A 16,951-nucleotide genomic window follows, 5' to 3' on the forward strand; every position below is an offset into this window, starting at 1 on the left:
AGAGTGGTAGAGTGGCATCAGCATCATGGAGGGTGGAATGATTGAAAATTCATGCATAAGAATAGACCTCTCTGAGGAAGTGCTATTGTACCTACAATAAGGAAAAGGACTCAGCCATGTGAAGATCAGGAAGAGGAAGGAGAAAATTCAAAGGGCTGGAGGCAGGAAAAAGCTTGGGAAAAAGCTGTAAGTACAAAAAGAAGGCAGTATTATGATGGCAAAAGATGATGTTGGAGAAGTGGAAGAAACCAGATCACTCAATGATTTGTAGATCATGCAGAAAAAGATTTGGATTACATTCTATGTGCAATGAAATGCCAGAGGAATATTTTATTGTGATCATAAGCAGTAGAATGAAACCATCTAATTTAAATTTTTTTTAAATTGCATTATTTTGTGAGAATGGATTTCAAAGGGGTAAGAACTGAGTAATATTATAAAGCAGTGAAAGTGAACAAAATAAGAGCTACAAATACCAGAAACACTAAGTCTTGGTAATAAATACCGAATGAAAAAAGCAAGTCCCAGAGCATTATAAACACAATAACCTTTTTAGTTAAATTTTTTAAATAAGCAAAGTAAACAATGTAGTCTTTAGGCATACATATACCTCATTTAAAAAGCAGTTTATAAGTTTAGTTTTCAGAACAAAGTGAATGTATTTAATGCCACAAAACTGTACACTTAAAAATGATTACAATGGTAAATTTTATGTTATGTATGTTTTTACCACAAGGATTTAAAAAAGCTAATTTTTTACAGTTAGAAGGAAGAAGACTATGGAATAGGGGAGGAGCACATAAATGATATAAGTTACTGTCATTGTTCTAGCTCTTGGATTGGGTGGTAGATTCATGAGTGTTTATTATTAAATTGAAAAGCATAAGTATCCATATACAGGTGGAACCACTGTTAAGTTTAAAAACTTGCTATATGCTGTCTTTGCATAGCTATGCAAATTTATTTGTAAGATAAACATAAAGTATAATTCCTGAGATAAAAATGTATGTATATTATTTATTATGACATATTTCAGGCAAAACAATTTCAAGGTCCAGGTGATTATAATGAACATCCTGGATTGAGGTCCATAAGTCTAAAGGGAAAAAAATCCAGTGACAGACTGCCATGCTGGTCTATACTTCAATCTTCTACGAATTTGATAAGCATGAATCTGCTTCCTAGAGCCCAATAAATACTGATCCTGAAAAGCTGACGACATTGAACTGAGGTAATTCACCAGAATATCATCACTCTGTTGAGGCACTTTGGTGGCCAAAGTTTTTCTCTCACTGTAAGGTTCTAACAGTATTCAACAAGAATGAGTCCAATTTTGGACACTTTATGTTTAAAATATGTATGGACCATCCTGGTAAAGACATCACTGGGCATTGTAATTTACCACACAAATAATTGGCAAAAAAAATGGATAAATAGAAGTGCATATTTAGGATTCACTGCAGCAGTCAAGAGCACCTCGATTATTGTACAGGATGTACACTACACAACCTTGGGGGTACCAATCTCATGAACTGTAGTCAGTGGTAATGCCTGAGAAGAACACTTACAGGTTCAGAGTGAGAGGAACATGAATATTTAAGGGGGAAACAGGATAAAAACCAAGAAGATGAGGTATAACAAGGCCATACAAAAAAGCCACTTTTACCCAGTTTTAAGAAGAAAATGATCCATCATGTCAAATCATAAATAGTTTACTGGTTATAGAAATTAGTTTATCATTACCTTAACATGCTTCTATGTCAAGCTGCACGTTCTAAGGTCCAAACAACCACTGAAGTTAAAACATCAAAAATCTCTGACTCATAAAAAGAACCAAAGAGGGTTCCATCTTGGTCAGGAAAGTAAATACAAAATTGTATTAAGCAATGACCTATAAAAGTTGAATGTTTAAATAATTATCTCTTATTTGTTTTAGTTTAAGCACTGAAACTAAGAATACATACTATTCTTTAAATACAATAATAAAACTAAGACTATATGTTGCTTTTTTAATATAGTAATTAAAAATACAAAAGTTTTAGCTCTTAATCAGGTGGTTTATTTCACATATCAATCAGCCATCCTGATATTTATATCTATATATAGCAAGAGATATAGACATATTTATGTCTACAGACAAATCTATGTGTATATATGTATATATAAGGGTATATCTATATCTACATACAGAGAGAGATACATACATATGATACATATATGTCTATAGTCAAATCTAAATGATCACCATATTCTTTACATGTGAGCATATGTAGCATAGTAGCTAGAAGAAAACCATCAGCCTCCACTTCGAAACCTGACCTTGCATTTACAAATCAATTAAGTAAAAACAAATCCATAACTTCCACAAAAACATATTTTCTATTAAAACATTTCCTTTGAAATATAATGCTATAACTGATAAAAGGCTGCCTTTTTGTGTAACAAAGCCATATAAGAAAACTATCACTGGAAAGAGGTGTTCCTGAAAAACTGAATGAAAGACGGCAAGGGGGGATATTTCTTTCCTACTGTTTTATTCATTCATTTAATAAATATTTATTGAGTGCCTATGATGTGCCAAGGACTGTTCTAAATATTTGTAGATACACTAATGAACAAGACGGACAAATTCCCTACCCTCATGGAAATCATACTCTATAGAAAACAAATAGATAAATGAAGAAATATAAATATAAAGTCAGTGATAAATGGTATGAAAAAAACTAAAGCAAAGTAAAGAGATAAAAATGGTGGAGGCTGCTACTTAAGACAGAATAATCATAGATGACTTCTCCAGAGAGTTGATCTGTGAGTGGATGTCTGAATGAAATGAAGACGCAGGTCTTGTGATGGAGCAATGCCAGCAAAGGGAAGTGCAAAGGATCTAAGAGAGGAATGCAGTTTTCATGTTTGAGAAACAGCAAGTCTCTGTGTTATGTGAGTAGGGCAGAGTGAGTGACAGAGAATTGTGAGAAATGAGGTTAGAGCAACAGCCTTGTATTGTTTTAAAAAAATAAAAAATAATACAAATTAATTTGTGAGCATTTTTTGAAAACAAATGCCACCAGGAGAATATTCACAAGACATATTTCAGATTAACATTTACAAGCAAAGTCAAAATCATTAAGAGACATTAGTAATGATTGTGTAATAGTTCTCTCCAGAGACACTATAGTTTGTCAACAGTGGCTACTGATTCTTGACTGAGATGTTTCTAGTGTTTTTGTTTCAAGTCTTTCAAGTCACATTTATAATCATCAAAGCTGTGATTATGTCTTGTATTGCTAGTTTACAGCTACTCCGTTTTCATTTACATGATCATCAATTACGAAAAGATTCTAAAAAGTTGATTTAAAATGTTTTCCTTCCTCCAGTCTTTTAGTGAAATGTTAAAAGAAAGAAATGTTCATTTATTTAAAGGAGCTTCTTATGTTATATGAAAATTTTCCAAATTTGTCTTTCTTTGAGTTTACAATTCAAGTATTTTGGTTTTTAAATAAATATACTCATATTTTTTTATTTATTTATTTTTTCCTTTTTGTCTCTTTTCGTGACCGGCAACGGATCGCAACCCTCAGTGTCGCGCCCTTATATTTTTTAATTTATTTATTTTTTCCTTTTTGTCTCTTTTCGTGACCGGCAACAGATCGCAACCCTCAGTGTCGCGCCCGTACCGGACCGGGACCGGCAACGGGATCGCAACCCCCGGTGTCGCCCCCGCACCTCGCTCAGCCAGCGAGCGGGAACCGGTCTGTATGTGAGACCCGAACCCTCGGCAGGAGCGCCGCCGCGCTTCCTAAGCGGCGCACCATAGCAGTGCGCCACCGGGCCGGCCCCTACTTATATTTTTTTAAAAAAGGATAAAGCTTCTAAGTTTTATACAGAGGAATTTTAATCATCAGGGGAAATAACATTACTTCATTATCTACATACTAACAAATACAAGAAACAGCAAGTTTTTTTGGTAAAAACATCTTTATAATGAAAAACCCATCTCATTAAATCTTAAGAATTTCAACATGAGAGACACTGACCTCTGGAGACAGCACAGAATAAGCCTGTGGTGGTTTTTCCAGTGAGACTGGTAGACAAAACTGGCCAGTCTTCAACCGTCCATTCTGAAGCATTGGTATCCACTTTTAAATGAAAAGGAAACAATTTTAATTTAAATATGTTCATTATAAAAACAATTACTTGGAAAGCCTGTTTTAAGAACTTGGTACATACAAGCCAAATTTGTATCACATCACTAAACATTAAAGGATTTAATTATATTAGCAACAATAATAGGCCTTCATAATTCCTCTAAAGAGAAGTTTCCCAGGTGATATTTTATTTTTAAAAATCCCCCAAATATTATTATTACTAACCATGCAATATTTAAATCTATAGAGGATCCTTATTATCCAAGGGAAAGGTCCTAGAAAAAGGCCACAAAGTGAATCTATTTTTAAATAGAGATAACAGTTTCAATGTATACAATAAAAGAAAGATTTGACTAGATATGAATGCTGAAAACAAAACTAAAATGTATGAATATGAATTTATTTTCTTACAGCTGACAAAATTCATGTCACAAACTACGAGTATTAAAAATAATTAATCAAATGTTTATTTTTCTCTTCTGGGTGTAAGCATGATTTTTCTGACAAAATTGTGTGATAGCACATCATGATGTCTTTCATCAGAGGCTTACCTTTACAATTCAATCACAGTGATTTCTGAAAAATACTCAAGGGTTTTAATTTCTTTTCCAATGGTCTCTTTTACTCATTTTACATTCATATCACTCTGTTCTGAAGAACCTTTCAATCTATTATATTCATACTGTGCTGTTGTGTAAACAACCAGTAATCAGGACCAACACCTAAGTGTTTACATGTTAATTAATTAATCAATTATACTACTTAAATACATTAATGGCCATTTTTCTGTTATCACAATTCTTCCTAACCAATACATACATAACACAATACATTTGTGGGGAATCAAATAGGATATATTTAAATAATAAAAAATACATAATTATTTTTAAGATCGAAGAGCTGAATATTTAACAAAAGAACTTACTGTATATCCAACTGGGGTTTCAAGAGGAGTATTTTGTTTTTGTTGACAACTAACATGATAAAAAGTAAAAAGCAAGTGATGATGGTCAGTTAAGGTAGCAGGGAGTTTAACCTTGATTTCTTCATGAAAATCAGGAGACCTTCATACAAAAAAAAAATCAATAGTGTCAGTAATTTGTTCAAAATAAAGAATTATTGCATTTGTATACCTGAGTAATTTTAAAATTAATTTTAGGATTCATGTTTAATTTTCCCTCTAGTCCAAAGTACTTTTCTTTCCGATCTCTAAATAACTAAATCCTACTTCCAGATGAGGAAGCTGCCACTGTTTCTGAAATTTCTCATCCCATTTTTATTAATGGGCTGAGTAATCCTACTCTCTGAAAATTCATTAATAATCACCACTTTGAAATACAGATCTTCATTAGATTGGAAACTATAAAAGAGGAGACTAGGTTAGGGCCTTCTATATCTAGAGCCAATTCTGACACACATTACATAGAAAAAATATGACTTTTATAAGTGCGTATTTTAAAACCATACTATAGAAAAACATTTTTCTTTTATAGGAGTAAGTTTCATATTAAAGACTAATTTGTATTATCCTTTTGCGAAAAGGGGGGAAAAAGTATCTTTACACAACTTAATATCAAGTTGGACTCTCTTTGGAATGTCTTACATGAATTATTCCATTGTTAAAGAAATAAAAAACATTACCAAAACATGGACTAGTATTGACTGACTGCTAAAAAAAGAAAAAATGAGAAAATCAGGGAACATCCACAAATTGCAATTGTCCCACAGATTAGAAGACCTCCCGAACACTATAAGAATCCAGCAAATATGTTTGAACAAACCAATAGTATTTTCATCTCAATATTTATTGAGTGGTCCCAGGGGTATCTATAGAAAAGCATGACTGCTACTCATGATATAGACTTAAAAGGGACAGAACCTTAGCATCGCAACCTTCCATATTCAGTTAGTATCTCTCAGAATTATATTCAACGAAAATGCAACCAAACCATATGGCTCCAACTATCTCTACAGTTAAGCCTACCCTACACCAATTAGGGTTTTTTTCTTAGATACTAATAGTTCACGTTCCCTTCCATCTCAAGTAAGCCTTAAAAACACTGCCAGGTGTAGATTTGATTATAGAATATTAAGAACTAAGCTTTTAATAATACCAACTAGAAAGATAACTAATGCTAGCCTTCTAAGAACTTGACAAATTTGGTGGGAAAAAAAGATGCTACGCACCTTATTACCAATCTCACCAATTATCACTGAATTACGAGAAAGATGAATTTACCAGTAATGTCAGACGGTATCAGTATCATCATTTTAATTCCACTAATGCTGATAGCAACAAAAATAAAGACCTAGCCACAAACTGAAATACTTTTAGACCTTCTTTATCAATATCTTTCCTGGCATTTAGTGTTTTAGTTCATTTCTGTCCTGAAATCACATTTTATGAAGGCTTTTGTGGAAAACTAAATATCTAAGAGAGTTAATCATTCAACAAGTAGGTTTAATTGCCCCTCTTTAGGCTAAACATTGTGTTACTTTCGTGGTGGTTTTAAAGACAAATATAGAAAAAATTTATATTCTTACTAAAAAATTTAGTAGAAATATAAATTAGACACACATATATCAATAGCTATGCTATAAAACAGGGGTAGGCAAATTATGGCCCACAGGCCATAATCCACTGCCACGTTTTGTACAGTCTGCAAACTAAGAATGATTTTTACATTTCTAAATGGTAAATAATCAAAACAATAATAATATTTCAAGATGTGAAAATTATATGAAATTCAAATTCCAATGTCCATAAATAAAGTCCTACTGGAACATGGCTACACCCATTTACTTGCAACTTTACTTATTGTCTATGGCTGCTTTTGCACTACAATGGCAGAGTTGAATTGTTGCAAAAGAGACCATATAGCCACAGGCCTAGAGTATATACTACCCGGTCCTTTGTAGAAAATGTTTGCCAACCCCTGGTATACAGCATATAGGGTTAAGTGCTACAAAAACAGAGTTGAACTTCAGGTTACCTCAAGTTTGAGATCAGGGAATTTTCATTTAGGAGGTGATATTTGATACAGGCCTTAAGGAATGAGCAGGTGTTCAATACATAAAAGGAGTCAGTATCATAATAGTCAAAAAAATCCAATAAAGGCCCAGAAACAGGTCAGCATAGGAAGCATTTAATGATGAGGCAGAAAGTCATCAAGATTTAAAAGCTGATTGGATATTACAGAGGAGTTCTGAAAGGCAAAGATGTCTTAAATTTTGAGCCAGTAACTAGAAAAATGGTAGCAGCATTAACAAAAAGAGAGTCAGACAGAAATAGGGTGAGGGAAAAGAGTCAGGGATAGATACATGGAAACTGAGAAGATAGCAGGGCACCCAAAAGAATATGTCTAATAGGCCACTGAAAATACATGTCTGTATCTCAGAAGGAAGGTTATGACTCAAAAAGAGTTGAGAACAAGCCACATTAAACATTAAAGTCGCACCATTTTCATTCAGTGTAACTCTGAGAGATACATTCAAGATTATGTAGGAAGAGAATATATAGAGGATAGAGGGTTCAGGGAAAAGCATTAGTGTTTTGTGTAGAATGCCTACACTTGTGGAAAAAAGGATAATTACTACAGAAAAAAAGAGTATTCAAAAAGATAGAAACTGAGGTAGGGACATAAAATAAAGGTGAGAAAGAAGAAAGTTTTAAGGAGGGCAAGGAAAATAAATACTATACAACAGCACAGGGGAAAGACTTTTGTGTTTTTTCTTTAAGTATGGAAAACATAAGCTTCTTTTTTGAGGATGAGAGATGGAGCCAATGAAGCATGATCCTAATGATACAAGAGAAGGGATAATTGAGTCGTGTTCTGGAAGAGGCTGGATAGCATTGTTTGAAAGGAGAAGTGAAAAAAATCATAGTGAGCAGGGAGTGGGCCATTACTACATTTGAAACAGAAGGAAAGGCAGATCAGTATGGAGATAACTTGAGGTGAAGAGTAGAGAAGTTGATGGACCTCAAGTTGGATGGTCTTAACCAAATAGGAATGCTGAGAGTAAAGCAAACAGCAAAGTAGGTGTTAGAGGAAAACTTCTCTAAGTACTGCTAAGTGAGAGAGAGGGCTTGTAAAAAAATGATAACAATAAGATTACAAAAGAGCAGTGGGGCAAAAAGAAGATAAAATGAATTGCTGTAGCCCCATCACATGATACAATAATATCAATTTGTAATAGCCCTAATTGGTACAATTTTGTGATTTTCTCCAATGGCATTCAATAATTCCCCCAAAAGAAGGCAGGAATTAAAGGTTATCCAAAGTTAACAATTTCCCAAGGAAGTAAAATGGAAAGTGATTAAATCAAAGGATTACTGGATATTGAGAATACCACCAATTTACCTGACTAAAGGATTTAAGCTTAATAAAAAGTTAACTAAAACTACAAAGTATCAGGGGAAAATAACAGGGAAAGACCAAAGGACCAGAGGCCACAATGATAATCAATCACAATATAATACAAATGAAAGGATCAGAGAATTTGACAGAAAAGATGTTTTTGTGTACAAAGTCTATGGAGAATGACTTTGAGATATCTATGGAGAATGACTCTGTGTCTACAGATTGAAAATTATAACTCTGATGTTAGCCCTGAATTTCGCACATTCAGTGCAGCAAAGCATTTGGTAAACATACTAACGTGAGTGCTAACAATGCCACTGAGAAGTGAGTAACTTTGAAAGAAATATTTGAATTCAGTACCTGTTATGATATACTACGGCTGTATAGGCTTCCTTTGAAAATTCTGAACAGCTAGATTTACCAAAGATTACCTGTAACAAATAACAGCATGTTGAAACTTTGTTGTAATAAATGCTGGATGTTTCATATCTATGTAAGAATTTGTCTGATTTAATAACTAGTTGAGATAAATGGGCAAAATCAGCCCATTGAAGACAATGTGCCTACTGACGTTCATTTAAAAGTTCAAGTGCTTAACTACAAATTTCTTTTCAACGACAGACCCATCTGACATTCAAACATTCAAAAAGTTTCTATCAATTACATTTATATCTATCGGGCAATAAGGTACATTTCTTTTCTTTTTTTTAAAGAAGGTGAAGAACTCATATTTGAACTGGATGTAGCATATTGTTTGGAATTTATATAAGAATTATGATTCTAGAATGGTAGCATAAATCTACTATACAAACTGGTGGTATCTCCATTAAAACAGCAATCATTCTGCAAGTCAAATATAAATTATGTACGGATGATATAAAAAATTCTACTTTAGGTCAAGCTATGTATCCTTTACTTCTAGTATTCCCTGCAAACTATTGTAAAATGGAAGAGGAGCTCCATTCTTATATTCTTACACATCTGTTTTTGTTTTTTTTTTTTTTTTTAAAAAAAACCCCACCACATTAAAAAAAATACAATACTACTTTTGGAGAAAGTTTAGAGGTAAAATAACTCAGCCTTGTATTCTGCCTCTTGAATTCTAACAGTAATACTGTGATTAATTAGGGCAGCTGATTAGATAAATGGCTTAATGATGTTAAACTCATACTTGTAATTCCTGTGTGGAACAATTATAGACTTGCAATGTTATTTAGCCATAGATTAAATTCTTAAGTCTGGCTAGCCACCTCGAAAAATGCATGAAAAGTATATGGACATGTCACTGAACTTCCATCAGAACAACTGGTAAAACAACTCAAAGTTTATCCCTTATATAAAGGGATTAATTGGCAACATCCTTAAATAAAAGGACATAGTAGCAGGTTTTGTTTCTTTTTTTTTTGCAGCATTTCAAGCAGGTTCTTTTATTTTAAAGTCATGTAAAAGTGTAATCATTATGACTCTTCCAGATAAGTTGTTTTTCATCAATTTGCTAATACCTTAGTATGTGTTTATAAAATGTTGCTCCAGTGCCAGAATTATGAAGTTTACAATTTTATCATACCAGCATTAAAGGATTAAAAAATTATCTTAGGACCATTTAAATAGTTATTTTTTTATAAAAAGCAAACATATTATGTCCATGTTTATATACTCTTTCAAAGCAGCCAGTCACATAAACACAAAAGCATAGTATTTTCACATGACTAATAATACACAAATGAAAGGAATGAACTACCTTTTTTTCGCTCTGAGAAGCTATCACTTTTCACAAAATAACTTATTTTCATAACATGAATGATGTAAAGTGGAAAGTGTTCCTTCTCTGACCATTTGACGTGTTTTTTTGTTTGTTTGTTTTGTTTCCTTTTTGTCTTTTTTACTGACCGGTAATGGGATCGCAACCCTCGGTGTCGCGCCCGTACCGGGGACCGGCAACGGGATCGCAACCCTCGGTGTTGCACCCACACCGCACTCAGCCAGTGAGCGGGAACCGGTCTCCACATGGGATCCAAACCCTCGGCAGGAGTGCTGCCACACTCCCAAGCGGCGCACTCTCCAGTGTGCCACCGGGCCAGCCCTGACGTGTGTTTTTAATCATTCAGCAACATGGATTGAACACCAATTATGTGTCAAGCACCGTCTTAGGCATCAAGATATAGATATGAGTAAGACATGATCCTGCCCTCATGGAGCTCACAGTCTAATAGGTGAGACAAAGAAATAAACATACAATCCTAAAGTGATAAGGCCCATGAAAGAAGTGAGAAGATGCTATGGTAGCACCAAAGAGGGACTGATCTAACTACCAGTGCAGTTGGGGCTCTGTAGAGGAGGCTATATACATGCTAAGACAAGGAAGAGTTTGTTAGGCAAACAATAAAAATAGATTATTTTACATATACTACATTTATCATAAGCTTGAATTCATATGGCAATTCACATATAGACTAAGTATCTATTTTCACAATTTAAAATCTTTTCAGCAACTATGATAGTACATTCACTCCTTCAGCAGAAATGAAGAGCTGGTAAAGACATGAAATGCTAATTCCAAAACTGAAAAATAAATTCTACATTTATTCAACAAATATTTATTGAGCACGTATTACATGCAAGGATCTATAATAGCTGCCACAGGAGAATACAAAGATGAATAATTTGTGTTCGCTGCTGTCAAGGAGATGTATAAATACTAACAAAATTGAGGCAATAAGGAAGAAGAAAATATCTTTCTTACTAAGTGGAAAATAAGAACTTAATTAAAAGACAAACGTGGAAGGATAAAATAAGACCCTGTTAACAATGCACCCATTCTTAGCTCATTTTCATTCCACTAGTGTTCTCAGAGTTTGAATATTTACAGCAATAGCATACTCCTATTCCATGCTAATAACTTCAGTTGAGCCAAAAATCTATTGTCATGGAACTTGCATTTATCAATGTCTCACAAATTCTCAACGACAATTTGGGCAGTCAAGAATCTCTCCAGTCTGGCCTCAAACTACTATTTCAGACCTATCTTCCATTGCTCTGGTTCACTGGCAACTCACCACTGTTCATGGACCTTCCCCAACCTGAATTGCTTTCCTTCCCCCACTGTCCACACCCACTGTCATTAAGATTTTAACAACCTTTGATTTTAGCACAGAAGTACCTCTTCCATGTGATGCTTGCTTGTTACCTATGTAAGCCATTCTTTCCTACCTCTGAACATCTATTCCTTTGAATCCCTATATCAATCTTTTAATAATTGTCACATATCTTGGTTCTCAATATTGGCTGCAAAATGTAATCCTTTGGTGAAATTAAAAATACTTAGTTCCCATCCCCAGAGATTATGATTTAATTCAAATGAGATTCAGCCTAGGCACTGGTAGTTTTAAAAGCTCCCCAGGTGAATCTAATGTGGAGCCAAGATTGAGAACTAATGCTAGAGTTTCTCAACAAAGATAGGAAGAGCCATACGCATTAGAATCACCTGGAGAGCATTTTCTAACTATAACACTACCTCACTTACCACCCATCACGTTTTAAAAGCTCCCCAGGTGAATCTAATGTGGAGCCAAGATTGAGAACTAATGCTAGAGTTTCTCAACAAAGATAGGAAGAGCCATAGGCATTAGAATCACCTGGAGAGCATTTTCTAACTATAACACTACCTCACTTACCACCCATCACCTCCCATCTCCCTTCCCTGGCCTGTATTCTAACGGTGTTGAGAAGAATCAGAATCACAGATACCAGAAGTAGAGAAAAGGTATGTGTACTTTGATAAGAGTTCCCTAAATGATACTGATCTAACCCTCTTTTGAAAGCCACTATTTAAGACTTATATGCATTTGTCTTATAGATTTATATGCATTTGTCTCTGGATTACAAGGTCTCATTCATCTTTGTATCTCTGGGAGTGCCTAGCATATACCAAATCCTCAATAAATAAGTTAGACTTTAAGTAAATTCATTATTATCTTTACAGGAATTGATGCAATTAGAAATTTGGTTTAAAAGATCACATCAAGTTTCCAATTTGGAGCTTCCAACCGAGTGATAGAAAAAAATGTTGATCTGAACCACTTTTGAAGGATAGGAAAGGTAAAGAACATTTCTTACCGGCATGGCATTGCTTGTATCCTCCCCATACATAAACTGGACTTTCACTGTTATATTTCTGGCAGAACCTTGACGATTGGCAAAATTAAGACTCTGAGGGTATATGTAGAGAAGATTTCTGTGAAAGCAACAGTATAAATGATAGTGAATAAATATCTAAAACTACTACATATCACTCACTAAATGCCACAAGAGAAATGAACAAATAATAAATTATTAATATTTGCTAGCCACTGTGCTAAGTATATTCATATACAATGTTTTATATGATCCTTACAGCAATCATTCAAATGCACAGCCATCAAATATATCCCAATTTTGCAGGTGAATTTAGACCCACAAAAGTTAATTGATTTTCACACACGACCAAGTAAGTGACAAAGCTGAAATCAGAATACTGGTCAGTCAGACTTCAAAACTCTATCTTTCTCCTACAAGAGACTTCTGGGAAATAAATGAGTATGGACTGAAACATTATTAAAAAGTTAAAAAACAGTTCTAATATTATCTTCGTTCCTCCAAACAGCTATAAATAGAATGGCATTCATAAATGTGGCTTTTGTATAAATGTAATCAAGGATTTCAGACGTATAACATTCCACATTATTGTTCAAAAATACATTACAATATGGTGGGTATAACAGAGTTAGATAGTTACTATGGGACAATCATTTTCTTCTTTACATTTATTTGACTTTTTGTCCGGTTTACGATCTCCATGTTACACTAACTTTAATAGTCCATGCTGCTAACAAAGAAGAGAAATAATTCGAGAAAAGACACCCAAAAAGGGGCTAAAAAAAGAATAAGAGTTTTTTTTTACTTGAAGACTACTGCTTGGAGTTAATAAACAAGATTTTGGGTATAATAAAAAGCTGCCAATCAACGGCTGAGGCAATGAAAATAGGTATAAATTTTCTAGGGGGCAGTAGCACAATGTGTAAATTTTAAATAAACATACCCTTTGACCCAACAAACCGACTTCTAGCCTGAGGAGAGAACTGCACACATGTACAAATGGGTGTGTTCAAAATAATTCATCACAACATTTTTTCTAATACAGAATAATTACACATAATTATAAAGAAACAATGTTTATCAGCACTAGATTGGTTAATTATATTAAGATACATTAATAAGAAGGAATACTATGAAGTCCCCAAAATGACAATGTACAGCAGTAAAGAGATTCCTAGCATATTGGATGGGAAGCAGGTTCCAGAGTAGAATGTATAGAGACATTATCCTATTTATGGAAAATAGTTTGTGTTGGTGTGGGAGTCTGTGGGGGGGAGGGAGAGAGAGAGAAAATGAATAAAGTTATATTTCTGAAAAATAATAGTGATGGCTTTAATTTCTTATACTTTTCTATTTTGTTCGACTTCTTTTACAATGAAAATATGATTTTTACAGTTAAAAAAGCAATAAAATAATTTCCATGACAAAGGATGGAAATATGTTTGACAATAAGCATACACCCTGGAAGTACTAAAGAAATGAAGAAGAGTCGGTGGTACTCAAACAAACGTCAGGCATTGTGTTAGGCACTAGGGAAACAGAAGATTAAGAAGCTACTCCTTGGTCTTAAGGAACATACAGTCTAGTCGGACAGAAATATCCACAATGTAGCAGATACTGAGAATACAGAGATAAAAGACAAAGTTCTTGACTTCACAGAACTCATGGTCTAGAGAGGAAATCAGACAAGCAAATAATTATAATGTAAAATGATAAGTTCTGTGAACATAGAAAGAACTACAGCCCATAGGAGGATTTGGGATTAAAGAATCTGCCCACAAATTTCATGAGAAATTTGCAAACTAGATAGACATGCAAAACACAAAGAAAAGCAAAACACACCATCACTCCCCACCCCCTGCCCCTGCTCCCCACCTCCCAAATCTCTGTATTGGGATTACTACTGTCTTAGCTTTGTGGTCATGGACATGACTGAAAATGTTTCCATCTTTCAAATGTAGGAAAGTCTCACCTTTACCTCACCCCCACCACATCACTTTATTTCATTCACTACTCTTACACATTCTATAATTACAGTGATGTGCCACTTAATGACTCTGGGCAACGATGGATTGCATATACAGCAGTGGTCCCATAAGATTATAATACTGTATTTTCACTGTACCTTTTCTATGTGTTTAGATGTGTTTAGGTACACCAATACTGTTACAATTGCTTACAGTATTCACTACAGTAACATGCTGTACAGGTTTGTAGCCTAAAAGCCATAGTCTACGCCATGTAGGTTTGTATACAAATACTCTATGATGTTCACACAATGACAAAATCACCTAATTACACATTTTTTAGAACATATCCCCATTGTTAAGCGATGCATACCTGTATCTTGTTCATTTATATATTACTTCTTGTTTTTACATCTCCTATAGAGAGTCTAAACTCCATGAGGGCAAGGACCTTATCTGCTATACCCAATGCCTAAATCATATTTACTGAATGAATGAATGGTGTAGAATGCACACAGAAATATAGTAACATTTCTGAGAGTTTAGATTTCAGATTAAATAGGAACTGACTGAACATTATCTATAAACTATGTTTAAATTCCAATATAAGCAGTATATTTTAAATCAACTTGTCTCTGTAGGTGAAAGGCATGCAATTGAATCTAGATTCTTTTCCATTTCATTACTAACTTCAATAATAAATTCCCAAATAAACCTAGTAAGTCTTTACTTTGTATTTAAAATACTCCTTCAAATAAATTTTAAGTCAGCAAGGAGAAGGCAGATTAATGAAAAATGTTGAAGTAGTTGACTAAGCTATTTAGGGAAAAAAAAGATGAATTCATATTTCACCCCCACATCAAAATAAATTCCAGATTAATCAAAGGCTTAGATAATAAAAATAAAACCATAAAAATACTAGAAGAGATTTAAAGAGACCAGATTTTATAGGTGAGAAAGGCATTTCTTATCACAAGCCAAAAAAAAATCATAAAGCCAAATTTTAAAGCTTTTACATAGCAAGTGATACCACAAATGTAGGTGGAAGAAAAATGGCAAATTGGAAAAACACTTTTTTATTTATATGACAAAGAATTAGTATTCATAATATGAAAATAATTTCTAAAACTAGTCAGAAAGAGACAAACTTTTAAAAAAGGAGATGGGACAGGAGGAATTACATACATTCCCAGGTAATTCACAAAGACAGCAACACAGATGGCCAAGAAAACAAATTACAGTCACGTGTAGCTTAACAATGGGGATAGTTCTGAGACATGTGTTGTCAGGAGATTTCATTATTGTGCAAAAGTATGTTATGAAAGGGAACAGGCATGAATTTTCCTATTATCTACAGTGGCCAACAGGTGCATAAGCATGGGCCCTCTATGTTAATAAGTCTCTCTGTGCCTCACTTTCCTCATCTGTTATACAGGGATTAAAATAATACCACCCCCACAAAGTTATAAAAATTAAATTATAGGTAGAGATTGTGCTGGGTACTCTGCAAGCACTCAGTAAGTGTTAGCTAACTGTTATTAAGTATTATTTTGCTATGGGGATGAGTGGGAGTCATTTAAAAATGCAAGAATTCTAAAGTTTCAACCCTTCCACCTCGGGTCAGACCTAATGTGTCAAATGCTTGGCTTACCATCTAAAAGGTCTGACCTACCTTTAGAAGGGTCACCCCATTGATAAGTGAGGCACTCCTCCTCAACATATTTTGTAGTAGGTTTGTTTACACCAGTATTACCACAAACATGTGAGTAATGTGTTGCGCTTTGACATTACAATGTCTATGATGTCACACTAGGCAACAGAAAATTTTCACCTCCATTATAATCTTATAGGACTACCATAGTATATGCAGTTCAACCATTGGTGACTGTAAGGTTATGCAGCACATGACTATAGATATATACTTGCCTACTAGATTTATCAATATTTTCTGTCTTTCATTCAAAGCATTGGTAAATGTATATGGGACTCTTGTACATATACTTCTGGCAGGGCTGTGAATTAGTACAACCCTTTTGAAGAACAATCTGACAAAAGGAATAATAATTTAAAGTCGACATCTATGAACTTATATGAAAATATTTACACACATATATGAGGATATATTTTAATGCATATTGTTTATAATTAGAAAACCGAAAATGCCTTAAATGATCGTTAATAGGGAGCTGATTAAATTAAGTTTCACCCATATAATAGAAGATTGCACAGTCATTAAAAAGGATATGATGGGGCCGGCCCGGTGGCGCACTGGATAGTGCGCCGCTTGGGAAGCGCGGCGGCGCTCCCGCCCGAGGGTTCGGATCCCACATACAGACCGGTTCCC

At 34.2% G+C, this 16,951-nt stretch overlaps 1 protein-coding gene across 1 annotated transcript in view; it reads right to left on the bottom strand.

Moving 5' to 3' along the window:
• Nucleotides 1-16,951, bottom strand: part of DOCK7 (dedicator of cytokinesis 7) — a gene marked incomplete at its 3' end in the record, with an annotated part of 112,841 nt that overhangs the window by 32,884 nt on the left and 63,006 nt on the right. Inside the window, exons 14-17 of the mRNA XM_008577674.1 lie at nt 12,623-12,740; nt 8,867-8,937; nt 5,071-5,209; nt 4,035-4,136 (exon numbers count right to left, since the gene is read on the bottom strand). Of these exons, the coding sequence (XP_008575896.1) occupies nt 4,035-4,136; nt 5,071-5,209; nt 8,867-8,937; nt 12,623-12,740 (430 nt within the window). The remainder of the gene's footprint in view (nt 1-4,034; nt 4,137-5,070; nt 5,210-8,866; nt 8,938-12,622; nt 12,741-16,951) is intronic.

This window comes from Galeopterus variegatus, unplaced genomic scaffold (genome assembly GCF_000696425.1).
Source record: "Galeopterus variegatus unplaced genomic scaffold, G_variegatus-3.0.2 Scaffold1560, whole genome shotgun sequence".
Taxonomy (NCBI): Eukaryota; Metazoa; Chordata; class Mammalia; order Dermoptera; family Cynocephalidae; genus Galeopterus; species Galeopterus variegatus.